Source organism: Lactuca saligna, chromosome 2 (assembly GCF_052625555.1).
Source record: "Lactuca saligna cultivar CGN05327 chromosome 2, ASM5262555v1, whole genome shotgun sequence".
In the NCBI taxonomy this organism is placed as follows: domain Eukaryota; kingdom Viridiplantae; phylum Streptophyta; class Magnoliopsida; order Asterales; family Asteraceae; genus Lactuca; species Lactuca saligna.
This window is the reverse complement of record NC_136418.1, coordinates 114,887,578-114,903,352: the sequence shown is the minus strand read 5'-3', so window position 1 is coordinate 114,903,352 and position 15,775 is coordinate 114,887,578. Positions and strand designations below refer to the sequence as shown.

At 32.7% G+C, this 15,775-nt stretch overlaps 1 protein-coding gene and 1 long non-coding RNA gene across 2 annotated transcripts; one reads left to right on the top strand and one right to left on the bottom strand.

Annotated features, from left to right (window-relative positions):
* The first annotated feature begins 204 nt into the window (after positions 1 to 204).
* LOC145029015 (uncharacterized) lies at positions 205 to 1,841 on the top strand. Its single transcript, XR_013676317.1, has 3 exons — positions 205 to 271; positions 660 to 691; positions 788 to 1,841. It is a non-coding gene; the product is annotated as an uncharacterized LOC145029015 (long non-coding RNA).
* Positions 1,842 to 2,712: 871 nt separating this feature from the next.
* Positions 2,713 to 5,181, bottom strand: LOC145030000 (uncharacterized). Its single transcript, XM_078978442.1, has 2 exons — positions 4,785 to 5,181; positions 2,713 to 4,082 (listed from the first exon to the last, which is right to left on the bottom strand). Exons 1-2 carry the CDS (start codon positions 5,179 to 5,181, stop codon positions 2,713 to 2,715), a joined length of 1,767 nt encoding a protein of 588 aa, XP_078834568.1.
* Positions 5,182 to 15,775: the final 10,594 nt, after the last annotated feature.

The following is a 15,775-nucleotide window of genomic DNA, read 5'->3' as shown; positions in this document are numbered from 1 at the left end:
CGAGGGAAAATGATTTCAATTCCCTCGAATTCCTACATTTTGTTCAACTTTAAAGAGGAAAAAGGAATCCTAAATGAGAAAACATTCTTCAAAAGAGGGAAAATACTTTCCTTCAACTAAAGGATGGAATGAATTCCTTACTATCAAGGAAAGTTTACAACTACCATTATACCCACATACAACCCTATCTCACGTATACAACTTGTTCGTCAAAATCAGTCGACAAACCGCGTTTCGTCAAAATCAGACTCAACTCCGATTCTTCCGTCGGGTAAGTGAATTGTTGTTGCCTCGATCTCACTCTCGCTATCTCTCACGCTCTTAAATCACTGTCAAAATCGATGGTTTCTAAAAATTGATTTATCTTCCTGTTTATCGATTTTTTTCCTGTTTATCTCAACCTTATCTCCTAAAAATCGATTTCTCTTCCTGTTTGCCAATTTCTATTAGTTGAATGCTTGTTAAAATCGTTGTTGTTGTCTACATTCTGTCAAAATTGATGGTTTCTTAAAACCATTGCTATTTTTTATTGAATACTTGTTAACATCAATTTCTTAAAATCTTTGTTACTGGAATGGATTGCGGTCAGTTTTTGTTAACCGAATGATTGTTAAAATCGATTTCTTATCATGTTTGTCAATCTCATTTTTATTTCACAGTTGGTGAATTGCTTTTTGTGAAAACATAAAAGGTTTGTGAAATCTCAACTTCCTTTTTGTTATAAGTTTGCTATTGAATTTAGAAAGATTGATAACACAATTATGCTTTTGTTTATTGACATGAAAAGATGAAAGAAATAGCATGTAGAAGAAGCTTGAACATGAAATGGAAGTTGCTAAAGATTTTGCTTGATATTTGGGTTTCAATTGTTGAAGAAATATGAAAAATAAGTTTAATGGTATAGTAATAGACAAAAGGGCAATTATGTTATTTTCCATGAATTCCAATTCTATTTCTTATGAACCAAACAAAATATGGAATTAATTCCAATTCCATTTCCTGCTAACCAAACAGCACATGGAATTGGATTCAAATTCCTGACAGATTCCTTTTCCAATTCCAATTCAAATTCCTTCAGCAACATTCTGCGAACCAAACAGCACCTTAGTTTCTTTTTTTTCACTCTAACTATTATCATACCTTCTTCATAATATGTTTATGACCTATAAGGAAACTTAGTTTCAGATCTACACCATATACAAACACGAACAAATATTCCGACCTACACTGTATACTAAAATTTCAGGTTTCTATCGGATGTTGGGTATTTCAATGTACCAAAATCTCAATCTCTAATTTTGCGGTCAAGATTTATAACCTCTAGCGTCGGGTATTTCAACATATGCTGAGATGTCATTATTTTTTCGCAATGATATAGTTTTCATGTGAAAAAAGACTGAAAAATAATCTTTCATAATACCTTCCACATTTTTTGATTATTTTTATCATTGACCCAATAAAAATGGTTGATTATACCCTCCGGTGTCTGGTATTTCAAGCTATATGCTCTCCGACGTCGTCTATTTTAGTATATTGAAATCTCAACCGATTATTCTGTAGCCAAGCTTTATACCATTTGGCCGGGTTTTTCAATATATTGAAATGTCAAACATTATGCTCTGGTGTCGTGTATTTTAGTATATTGGAATGTCAAGCTTTATATCTTCTGATGTTAGTGATTTCAACATACTGAAATCTCAATCTTTGATTCTACAACCAACTTATCCTTATGTGTTGGGTATTTTAGTATACCGAAATGTCAAGCTTTATACCCTATGATGGGTATGATGCCATGTATTTTAGTATATTGAAATTTTAATATATGATTTCGCAGCCAAGATTTATACCCTTTGGTGTTGGGTAGTGTAGTTTAGTGAAATGTCAATCTTTATACCTTCCGTTGTCAAGTATTTTAGTATATTGAAATGTCAAGTTTTATACCACATTCACCACCTCTCCCCCACAACGTCGAGGTTCTTGAAATCAAATAACCTTTATTATAGCCAATCACCTTCATAAAATCGGACTCTTTGAAATCAAACAACCTTTATTATATGGTTACAACTCATGGTGTTCGTGAACATGTTCATGTTATTGATGCATGCAAGGTAAAAAACAAAAACAAAAACAAAAACATACAAACAAATTGCAACATTAAGAAACATCAGGAAATGATTGTGTGTAAAAAATATAATCTTATTTTTTATGCGTCTAATGTAATATCATACTAATATGTTTTTTTTCTACTAAATATTTTACTTAAACTTTTTCAATATGTCAAATGTTTATCCAATAGTCAACTTCAAATACCATATTCTCTTCATTATGAGCCAGGTCTGGCAATTAATTGATTGAACACAAAACTTTAGGTTAAAAAATATATTATATTTTCGTTTTAAGTTAAAAATAAAATATGTTTTTGTTTTAGTTCAAAAAATATGAGTATATTGTTTTTATTAGAATTATAAATATTTTGTTGTTCACATACACAAAGTGGCAGCCAATTAATATATTCTTGACCAAAACATGTTTCAAATAAGCAGGGCCGGTCCATTGTTTTTTACTACCTGGGACGAGATAAAAAAATTATGCCCTTATATGTGTAACGTACAATAACAAAAACGTATAATCAAACAAATATAGTAATTTCTAATATAAAAAATGCAGTAATTTTTATAATCAAACAAATAACACAACCAAAATATACAAAAATCACCTAAAACGATGTCTTCGCGCATTTTTTGAAGCGAAAACATCTCTTATTTTACAATAATCAATATTTTTTAGAAAATCACTTTCAATACTTAAAATTGCTAATCCGTTCAATCTTTCTTGAGTTATGGTACTTCGGAGATACGATTTCAAAAGCTTCAATTTTGAAAAACTTCTTTCCGCGGAAGCAACCGTAACCGGCACCGTCAATAATATCTTATATGCAACCAACACATTAGGGAACATATCCATTCTTCTTGCATACTCCATTATTTGAATAGATGTCCAAGGACTTCGACTTTTGTATGCTTCATTCGGCAACATTTTCTGCAAAAGTTTTAACTCAATGAATAAACCATCTCCATCAATATCATAATCTTCACCATTTTTCAAATTGGACTCAAGATTTAAACAACATTTCTTTAATTCATCATCAACTAAAGAAACTAATTTGGAACCATCAAACAAAAAACCAAATATCGATTCAAAATATTGCATTTGTTCAAATCTACTTTTCAATTGAACAAGAGCCATATCAACAAGAATAAAAAAATAATCTCTTTTAAATGCTTCTTGAGAAGATTGGTGTTCTCTTTCGGTATTTGGAATTTCATCAAAATGTTGTTTTCTTTTTTTATTGCGTTTTTGAGGAAATTCGGGTTTAACTTTAACACTATTTGCTATTTCTTTTGCTTCACTAATAGCAAAGTCAAACCCACTTTCCCTATATTCTTCAAAATAATTAATTAACCCTTCTAAATTTTTTACAGCAACATCAAGAAGCATTTCTTTGGATTGTAACTTTTTGCTTACCAAATTAATTTTGTACAAAATATCATACCATATAACTAAACTTAAAATAAATTCAAAACTAGAAAATTCACCATTTATCAGTGAATCAGCATCTCTACACACTTGTCCATTATCACTTATTATAGATAGTTTTTTTAAAGCTTTTCTTATTTGATAAAATTGTGTTTTTATTGCTTTAACACATTCAATATGACTTTCCCAACGAGTAGCTGATAATGATTTAAGTGTTAGATCATCAACAAACTCAAGTAAAACACTCCATCTTTTGGTTGAATTGGAAAAAACATTATAAAGCGTTTGACATGTACCAAAAAAAGTTTTTGCCTTTTGGCAAGAATTTGCCATATCACACAAAACCAAATTTAAACTATGACATCCACAAGGCATATAAAAAGCTCTATTATTTATATCAAGCAATCGTTTTTGAACACCATGGTGTTTACCTTTCATATTTGCCCCATTATCATACCCTTGACCACGAACATAATTAATATCCAAATCAAGAGATTTTAGGGCATCTTGTAAAATATTAAAAAGACCAAGACCGGATGTATCTTCTACAATTAAAAACTCTAAAAAAAAACTCTTCAACTTTTAATGGAACACTTTCCAAATCTACACATCTTATAATCAAAGTCATTTGTTCTTGGTGACTAGCATCCGGAGTGCAATCAAGAATTATAGAAAAATATTTTGCCCTTTTGATTTTTTTTATAATTGCACATTTTACCTCGGATGCTAACATTTCAATTAATTCATTTTGAATTTTATGACTAAGATAATGATTATGTGTTTCTTTGTCTTGAATCATTCGAAAATGTTCTTTCATTACCGGATCCCACTCCGCAATTGATTCAATTACACTTAAAAAAATTGCCATTTGAGTTTTCATAAATTTTTTCATTTGTACCACGAAAAGCCAAGTTATTTTTTGCTAAACATTTTACAACAGAAATAATTCTAACCATAACTTGTTTCCAATGTTCGGTATCTTTTTTTTATCATTTCTTGAATTTCTTTGTCAATTGTTTCGTTTTTATTTAACCTAATTCGCGTTTCATTCCATGTTCTTAAATTATCCATATGATCGGAACTATTTTCATGTTGTTTTAATGTTTCACTAAGATGCTTCCAATCTTTAATTCCTTCGGTTGCCAAACTACTTTTAGTTCGAATAGTTTTAAACAACTTACAACAAAAACAAAAAACTTTATCAAGTTCTTTTGAATACACTAATCATTTTCTATCAAAAGAATCACCATTTCTTAATTTCCGAATGAAAAAATCAAATGAAAAATGTCTACCAAGTGAATCTTTTGGAAAAATTGTGTTGGTATCAACTTCTCTATTTGGCCCTTTTTCTATTAGTAAATCTTTCATTTTTGAATCTAAATCATCCCATACTCTAGGATCAAAAATATTAAAATCACTTGGTTTATCTTTATCAAAAAAATCATTTTTTTCAAAATCATTGGAAATATCAACCGAATCATTGGAAGTATTAGGTGGAACATTAAAATTATTAACCGGATCATTGGAATTTTGATTTCTAACAAAATATTTATTCAAAGACTCTCTTAATTGATTAGCCTCTTCTTGTTCTTTTCTTTTTCGTTTTCTATTTTGAGCACCCGATGGTTGTTTTCGGGGAAACATATTTAAAAATCAGGAAAGAAAAAAGCTAAGCAAAGAAAAAAAAATCAATAATTCTAGTTATAAAAGCTAAGCAAAGAAAGATACAACCTGGCCAAAGTTTTCATTTTTATTTCCCACTTTGAAGATGCCGATAATCTGAAAATTAAAACATACAATCAGAAATACAAATCCATTTTCAACAACTACTGACTAATAAGTAATAACACTACAATGAAATAAATATATACCTTTCAAGATTTCAAAATAAACAAAAATCAGCCTCCCAAGTCCCAAGTCCTGATTCACATCACAGAAATAAAAACAAAACTTTAGATAATTCAGAAACCGTGGTTGAGGTTCATACAGAAATAAAAAAAATCATTAGAAGAAAAATAGAAAACTTACCCTAATAAGTTGAAGAGCACAAAATGAGAACTAAAAAGAGAATTCAGAAACTGTGTTCACTTCGTTTTCTATTTGAAAACAATTGAAAATTCCAATTTCCAAATCTGCAACTCAAACAACAAATCACAATATTCAATTAATCATATTAAGAAAAAAGAAACAATGATTGAAGAAAACTCATAGACTCACAGTCAATTGAAGAAAACTCACCCAAAATTCGAGTTTATCAGAATGAAGAATAGAAATTGGCAAATTGCAATCAGAAGAAAACTCACGGCTGTGTTTGTCTGTTTGATTTCTTGCCTTCTTCACTGGTTCGTACTTCCCTTCTTCACGGCTGTGTTTGATTTCTTGCCTTTTTCACTGGTTCGTACTTCCCTTGGTTTCCTCGATTGAACGTATAGGCTATAAGTTTTAGAGAAGATTGATTGATTGAATAAGAAATTGAGAAGAAGATTGAATAAGAAATCGGCTGAATCGGTGATGCTCACACAACAAATACGTTGAATCCATTCGAACGTTGGTCGACCGACTCCTCATCTCCCGATTGCGCTAATTCACTTGGCGCTCAAGCTCAAGAGTCAAGATCGCTGAATCGGAATGGCGGAATGCCCTAATGCTGACTTGCTGGACTATTGGAGTAATTGGGTTTAATTTTTGGGCCAAAATTATATACATATATTATAACTTGCTGGATAAAAAATATGCCCCCATTTTTTTGATGCCCTGAGCCTAAGCCCAACTTGCCCATGTAGTTGGGCCGGCCCTGCAAATAAGTGGCAGTGCATTGGTTCCAAACCAATCACAATGGATATACAAAGATCATTTGTCATTAAGCAGTAAACATACAATCTTATTTAAAGGACGACGGAAACATTTTTTCTAATTTGAAAGAGCAAAATTAATGTTTGGGAATTCGGTTGCAAATAATGTCACTTTTATTATCGTTAAGTCAACACTTTTCTTATAGAAGAGCATACTTTTATTTTTGGTTTTTGTATTGAACTATAAACTAAGAGATTCTCAAATACGAAACACGAAACCCTTACTGGCACATAGGAAGAATACGAGAGGAATGATAGAAACGAGAGAATGAACAAAATATCTCATCTAACTCTCTCTAGCTACCACATCCAACATACATATTTCGGGTTGAGAAGCAACCTGAAAACCCACATGCTAACCCAATCAACTCCAACATTTAAAACCTAAACCATGCATAATAATAATAATAATAATAATAATAATAATAATAATAATAGAACCTTACAAACCAGACAATTTGTTAGTTTGACAAATATTACCTAATATTTCCAATACCCCCACTCAAAGAAACAAATTAAAACAACTTACCAGAAAAAGAGTCAACTAATCCAAGTTATTAAGAGTCAACTAAAGCAAGATTTATAATCCCTTTTGAAATTTTATCCTTAATAAAGTGGACATCAATTTCAAAATGTTGCCTTTGTCATGAATAATAGGATTTAATGCCATGACTCAATATCACAAAAAAATACTCATGAATTTTAATATACAAATCAAATAAAACATTTAACACACGTATAATTTCACATTGTAACGATCAAAAATTTCCAACCAATTTAAAACATTTTAATCCATTCCAAAAATCATTAAGTTAATAAAACTTGTTTTCAAAACAGTTTTGAACATCAGAGTATCCCCAGAACCACATCACAAAATCATGAAATATGAGGAGCGGTACGATTACGCCTTTGTCTTGTCACGATCACCTGATGCACCCAAAAATACCCATACACACATAACCATACACATACATCAATAAACAGCATACTATGGGTCCAATCAACCGTCGGGTTGGAATACCCCAGGCCCTCAACCATCGGGTTAGAATGTCAACATACTACGAATCCAATCATCCTCGGAATGGAATACTCTCGGCCCACAACCATCGGGTTGGAATTCCCACACTTATACATACAATAACTACTATGGGTCCATCATCCCTCGGGATGGAATACCCCAGGTCCACAACCATCGGGTTGAAATGTCAACATACTACGAGTCCAATCATCCTACCGGGATGGAATACTCCTGGCCCACAACCATCGGGTTGGAATGCCCAAATACTAGCAAACATGTGCATCTATCAAATAAGCACATAATAGTCTACTGAAACGACATACTAGGACCCTATCATCCTTCCAGGATGGAATACCCTCTACATCTATTCAAACATGCACACATATCACAGGTAATCTCTTACTAGCACACAGACAGTCTGACCAGCTACAGGTCACTAAGCATAACCACATCCAGTCTACCAGGAAGCCAATCTAACCAACCATACTAGCATATAATCGTCCATTCTAGCAGAATATCATACTAACATATCACAACATCAATTACTCAAATAACAATTCAAAGGGCCGGCCTTGGTGCCTTAGACCCTTGGTATAGTGAGGATAACTCACCTTGAACTGCTGAGACACTGCTGGTACCCTGCTGATTGCTATCTGACAATCCTCGCACCACAACTCCTCTAGCGCCTCGAACTATCAATGCCACAAAAACACTTAGCCCCAAAGCAATATCCTTCTAAGGGTAAATTGACCATTTTACCCTTAACCCAATATGGTCTATGACTAAGGTCCAAAACCACAACATGGAAAGCCCAACACTATAAAAGCTTCTCAACCACTAATGACCCACTAATGGCCCAATTTTCTAAATTGGGACCAATCCCTTAATGGGCCTCACCCTAAGCCCAAATTATATTCCTCGACCCATATAATATGATTTCTGAGGGCCCACTAAGGCCCAAATACCCAAACATGCCCCAAACCATGGCCCAAAAACCCATGATACATACAGACAGATTACGCGGGGCGTACCCCCCATGTACGCTAAGCGTAAAGGCAAAATGACAAATACGCTGGGTGTTCCACAATTTACGTTGGGCGTACGCGCGTCTGAACAAAAATCATTCCACATGCTTAATGGCTTAAACACCTAAGCCCATATGCCAGATCCAATGACAAAAGGGCCTAGGACTTATAAAGTCTCAATCTTTATTCTTTTAGACGTCCATAAAGCTCTTAACTCAAGGTCTTAACCCATTAAGACCTTCCTACTTCATACATGGGACAACCAAAGCCATTGGGATCTCATTTTTCTCACCCAATACCTCTCTTATGGTCTGAAAGGACAGCTTATCTTAACCAAAACACATCATGCATCATAATGGGGTTTTGGGACAAGAAATGGTGTCAAAACTTCACCACACTTAGATCTACACAAAATAGATGTCAAGCAAGAAGCTTTATACCTTCAAGTGGTTGCAAAGGGTGATGCTATCTCGGATCTACAAGCTCCATCCACCAAGTTTCCTTCGTTGCCAACCTCTTCTTTCTTCTTCTAAGCTTTTCTTTGCCAAACTAAGCTCCACAAGGCCAAACACACCCAACAATGGAGATGGGAACGGCTATCTAGGGTTTTTCTGAGGATAAGGGAATAGATACGGAGGCTAGGGTTAATCCCTTATATTCTTTAAATAGTAGCTTGCCCTAAAATTAGGGTTTTATGACTCTGAGCATACGCTTGGCGTACGCGTCCTTGTACCTGCGATCTTTCACTCTATTACGTTAGGCGTAACCTAGCCTACGTTAGGCGTACCCACGCGTGTCCCAAATGCATGCATGGCCTTTCCTCGTCAACTTTTCCCATTAAGTGCCATAAATGTCAATATCTTCAAAGTGTCATAACTCCTTTATTCTAAGTCCGTTTCTGACGAACTTTATATCCACAAAAAGGTGGCGAGAAGCCCTACGCTTCTAGCAACACACCCCGGTCCGAAACCTTCTCGAATGAAACCTATTGCCCATAAAAGACCAAAACTCCCTTACTCTTGATCTCGGGAATCCATAAATAATTACTTTTAGAACGGGGCATTACACACATGTTAAAGACCCAAGTTCTCAATACTTCGATTTAATAGATGACTTGGAAATTGTTTCTAGTTTTTGGTTTTCCATGAAATTGTTTCTAGCTTTTGGTTTTCCAAGATACAAGTGAACTACCAAAAAAAAAAGACCAAATAATCACTTATAGATTTTCTGGTAAACAAGCACTTAGCATAGTCTGTATCAGAAAAACCTTTAAACACAAGAGAATCACTTTTTTAACATTCAAACTCCCTTACATGGACTATTTTTTAAAAACCTTAATAACCTCATTGCAATATATAAATGACTTTCCCTTGGTTTATACATAAACTTACCGAGAACTTGAATTGAATAAAAAATGCGAAGTCTAGCAATAGTAAGATCAATCAGTCTCCCAATCAATTTTTGAAACCCAATTATATTTTCAAGAAAACTGTCATCAACATCATCACATTCTCTATTAACAACCAAATTAGCTTCAACTGGTGTTCTTACTAGTTTAGAACCCAGCATACCAAAATCATGTAGAAGTTCCATACAATATTTTCTTTGAGAAAGACAAACACTTCCTTGGATATCAATAACCTCAATACCAAGAAAATATTTCAACTTCCCTAAGTCTTTAATTAAAAATTATGACTTAAGAAATATTTTAACCCTTGAAATTTCAAATTCATTATTTCCTATAAGTATAATATCATCAACATACACAAACAAGATGATTGCAGAGCTTCCAACATTTTTAACAAACATAGAATAGTCATTATAACTTTTCTTAAAACCAAAACTTAACAGAAATGAACATAACTTCTCATTCCATTTTTGTGGAGCTTGTTTTAGACGATACAATGATTTTATCAACTTACAAATCCTAGTGTCCCATTTAGTATGGTAGCCTTGAGATAATGTCATGTATAAATCCACTTCAGGACTAACATATAGAAAAGCATTGCTAATATCAAACTTATATAAATTCCAACTATGGCATATAGCTAAAGTAATAACAATACGAATTGTAACAATTTTTTCAACCGAGAAAAGTCTCCTCATAATCTATCCCTTCTCTCTAATCATAACCTTTAGCAGCTAATTGATCTTTGTAACTTTCAATTTCAGCACTAGATTTATACTTTATCTTATATACCAAACGACGCCCAATAGGTTTTCTATTTTTAGGTAATTCTATTATTTCCCATGTTTTATTACTATAAAGAGCCTCTATTTACAGATTCGTGGCTTTTACCCATTAAGGGTTGAGAAAAGCCTCATCATAAGACCAATGTTCACTAGTTTTATTAAGATTTGTAAGAAAACATTTATTCTAATTGTTTAAACATGAATAATTAACAAACTTTTCAATACCATATTTATATTTCCTTTCTATTATCCAATCATTAAACCTAAAAAGAGGATGGGTATCTCTTTTAGAATGTGTGAGACCAAGAGAGTGAGTGCTAAGAGGTTTGGAACTTTCTTGATTTATTTCCTCAGTAAAATTAGTAGTAATAGGACCATTCCTATCAATTATGGGAACAAATGCCTACTCAAGATTTGGGACTATTTCTAATTGAGTAATATCTACTTTACCTTGATCTTGGGTTGCATTAGTATCACTAGACTGATGGACTAATCTCAAGTCTCTTATTCCCAAGTCATCATTAATGAACCCAGATGTTATTGAGTCATCATAGGAAAAAAGGTCCAAAGATAAAGAAACATCATGAGAATTACCAATCCATGAAGAATGCTTCATTTTAAAAGGAACAACAGACTCTATTCATTCCTAGAAAAAAAAAGAATTTGAGTTAAGACTCAACATTTTATAACCTTTCTTTTCTAAGGGATTTCCAAAAAAATACATTTCTCAGCTCTTTCTGAAAAACTTATCATTTACATTAATTTTAGTTGAAAAACAAAAACATCCAAACACTCTGAGATTATCTAAACTATGGCTTTTATTATAAATGAGTTCATAATGATCTTTACAATTTAAAATAGAGGAAAAAGTTCGATTGATTAGAAAAACAATAGTGAGAACAACATCACTCCAATATTTTATCAAAATTCTAGATTGAAAGATTAAATATCTTGCCACATTAAGGATGTGCCTATGTTTTCTCTGCACAATACCATCTATTGTGGAGTATGAACACATGCAACTTTATGTAAAACACCATTTTTTCATAAAACATTTTCGCTTTATTATTCAAAAATCCAACTCGATTATCAGACCTTATGGTCTTGATATTGGGCTAAAATTGATTTTTCAAAATGTTAAAAGACATTATAAAACAGTCAAACCTTCTTCCTTGGATTTTAGAATATAGATCCATGTTGTCCTAGTAAAAGCATCAATAATACTCAATAAAAATTTGAAGCCCTCTGTAGTAGTAACTCTATAAGGGCCCCACACATCTAAATGAATAAGATCACCCGCCATTTTTGTATTATGTTGAGTGGTAGGAAACGATCCCCTTGTTTGTTTAGCCTTATGACAAACATCACAACGGCGATATTGATCATTGTGAAAATTCAATTTATCATTTAACAAATTTAAGGCCTTATCAACATGATGACCAAATCTGTTATGCCAAATAAACTTTGAAACAAAACGTCGAGTATTATTAGACTTTTTCATGTGATTACCTGAAGATTTGCTATTAAGATAATTAAGCTCATCAGTTTAACTACCACTCTCCACCATCACCTTGGACTGTTAATTGTCAACATTACATGTAACTCACACTCATTCTGTCTCTATACTTTATACTTACACATTATCTATATATACTATATACTCTATACACATAATCTCTATCTCTCTATACGTCGTGGTACTTGAATATCAGCAAAATGCATTGCAATCCCATTCCGGCTTTGGGGATAACTTTTGTCCTAACTTCTAACATTCATAAATCCTTTGTTTCTAACCCATTTTTTATAATCTTTATATCCACATGAAGGTGGTAACATACTCTACAACTTTGTTAAGTCATTTATCATTGACTTAATACGGTTCTTAATATATTAGGACACAAATTTCCCCCTAAAAGCATCAAATGTACCATTTTACCCTTTTGAACAAAATGTATTTTCTCATGTATTTGTTCTTGTAAACTTACTCATATAACCTCTTCTAAGTGACTTAAACTTATCTTGGTCGTTTTCATGAAGTCACAACTTCATAAATCTATATATTCTTATAAATGACCATTTTTCCATTTTGGTTTATATTTGACTAATAGTCAAATCTCTCTAAATTTTAGGTTCTTACAATACATTTATGTTTATTAAAGAGAAATTCAATCTTATTATCCTTACATAATTTGTGATCAAATAACAAATTTATGTTGAAATCATGGACAACAAACACATCCAACAATATTATAGAGTTTAAGAGCTGCATATTCAAAATTTTATTAATTTTGGAAGATGTCCCATTAGAATGACTAACCCTAGGATTCAACTTAGATACATCTACAATATTGTGGAATAGAGATTCAGAGGTGGTTATATGTTATTTTTCCCCTGAATCAACTACCCATTTTTTAATATTCAAGTTAAAACTAGAGTTACTTGAAATACCTGCCATGTTTACACTGGCTGTTCCTTTATCCACCACTTGTTTTTCACTTATTAGTCTTAAAATTTTTGAGTATTGCTCACCAGTATGATAGTGCACATCTGAATTCTTATTTTGATCAAAGGAGATTGGATTATTAGAATTGCGAGTAGTAGAGAAATTACTATTAAAAAACTTGTTTTGATTAGTATTTAACTTGAATTTATGTTTAAATCTTTGGGATAACCTATGATTTTGAAACACTTTTAAATAGAGTGACATTTAAGACCATAATATTTTCATTGGGGAATTTGAGTTCTTTTTTGATTTATTTTTTGATCAACAAATTTACTATTAAAAACTAAGGAGTGAGACCATTAAAAGAAAATGACTTTTATCTTGATTAAAAGTAGTTTTCACAAAAGGAAGGAGGCCCATTAAAAGAATATGACTTTTATCTTGATTATAAGTATCATCTTACCCACTTAAAAATTACATTAATGTCATTAGTTTTAAGTGATTACTAAAACTATCAGCAACTACAGAAGTATAGTCGGTTAAATTTTTGAAACCATAAAATTCCTTCGAGTATAAATCTAGTTTATTAAACTAATCAGATAAAGATAACCGATCATGAGTAAGTGAGTTGATTCTTTGATGTACATTAAAAATAACTAACACATCTACCTTATGATAAGTTTTGAAAGTTCATCCCATATATCTTTAGAATTTTTAGAACACACATGACTAACATAAACGATTTCTGAAATAGTCCCAAGTATCCAAGAACATGTGATAGCATTAGCACGTTCCTATTTTAATTCTTTACTTTTCTCCTTACTAGGTTTATCAACAGTTTCATCAGTAAAACCGATTTTTTTGGAACGAAAAACTAAACTACTCCTTAATTAGCACTTATTCCTCCAACATGACTTGAACCCATGACCTCTCAATTGAGAGAGTCACTCCGTACAGCTAGGCCAAAGGCCCTTTGGTAGTAAAACCCAATGTATTAAGTGCTTTAAGGGGTGTAATCATGGAACTGCACCAAATCTACACTTTTCTGTTCCAATAAGTTTAAAGTTAATGATACTTATTATAGAATTATCAAAAGTATGTATGTACCACTACCAGAGGAGTCCTTAGATTGAACCTGACTGAACACCAATTAGTCACAAAAAGCAGATATACAAAAAATAGAGAACTATGCAGAAAAATAGATCCAGATGGCACCACAATAGGATGGATGCGCAAGACCAGTAAACAAAGTTCCAATAAAAACCAATCAACAAAAAACAAGATCAGATAAGTTAATCCACAAAAAGATATCAAACAGTTAACTGGTATTCATAAGAAGGATCTACCAAGCATATAGAAGCGCATGAAAACATAAGAAACAAACTAGAGATATTCAGCAAGCAACCCATTGCAAAGCTCGATCAAAGAACAAAGGGAACACAAATTCTTACAGTAAATGATCGTTACTTTTGGAGTATCAGTCTAATCTATTGACCAAAAAACCAACTCAGAGGTGTTAAATGGCTCAGTTAGGGCTTCAAGACCTTAAGCTGGGGATAGAGTTTCTTCAAGGAGGGATAATCCATTCGAGGAGACATCAGAGCTAAGAACACACTAAGATCACAAACGCACCAGAAAATTTCCAAACCGATTGAACTTGCTAGCAAAACAACTAATAGAACAAAGGAACCTTGATCGATAACAAAGAGGAGAACGAGGGATGAAATCTCAAATAGGTTTCACAAATAGTTAACTCATCAAAATCCTAGCACGAAGAGAAGACAACGATCTAAATAATGTAATAGCAGATTCACTCATATTGCTCCGATACCATGTAATTAACTATAAACTCGTAGATTCCTAACATAAACAATCTTTTTTATAGGAAAGAACTAGTTCACTTTTTCACCAGACACATTACAACTCGATCCTCACTAAAATTATATAACTCTACACACATAATGAACACTCAAGAACTAACACAATGTTAATGAGAATTACAAAAGCTAAATAAATACGAAACCCTAACTGGTACATAGGAAGAAGACGATAGGAATGACAGAAATGAGAGAATTAACAAAACTTCGGATACAACTCTCTCTAGCTACCACATCTACCACATATAAAATCCGCATGCTAAATTGATCATCTCCAACATTTACCAATCAAACCTTGCTCAATAAGAAAAGAACAGAAACTACACAAACTAGACAAATTGTTAGTTTGAAAAATATTACCCAATATTTCCAATAGTTTTCATAAACCATAATTACTTCAAGAACCATTTATGACCACATATTATCTGTAGATACAACATTATCGTTTTAGGTTTAACTAGGTTTTTACTCGTCATGCGTTACGGTCGCAGTAATGTATTTGATAAGTAGTAGAAAGTAAGTTGCTACATGTTGAATAGAAACTCAGGAACACTTAAGTTGTGGTTCGGCCAACATATTGTGATAATCTCAAATATCGTATTTTACCTAAACTCTTAAGTATGTTGTAACACCCCGATTCTCAGATATTGATTTATGGTTATAAATATTCATGATTTCAAGGTCTAATCTACGAGTTGGTTGCACTGACTTGTCGAGTAGCAACGGGTTGGTCCACATGTTTAAGTGACTGACTCGCCGAATCGAAGAAGGGACTCGACGAGTAGGAGCTGGAGGGCGGAACCCTAATTTCTAGGGTTTTGCACCCTATT

Bases quoted from the DNA above. Each gene is read 5' to 3' on its own strand.
- LOC145030000 (XM_078978442.1), bottom strand. From the start codon at position 5,181: ATGTTTCCCCGAAAACAACCATCGGGTGCTCAAAATAGAAAACGAAAA. The intron at 4,083-4,784 runs GTGATTCTTTTG...TTTTAATTGTAG, and splicing joins CATTCGGAAATTAAGAAATG to AAGATACATCCGGTCTTGGT.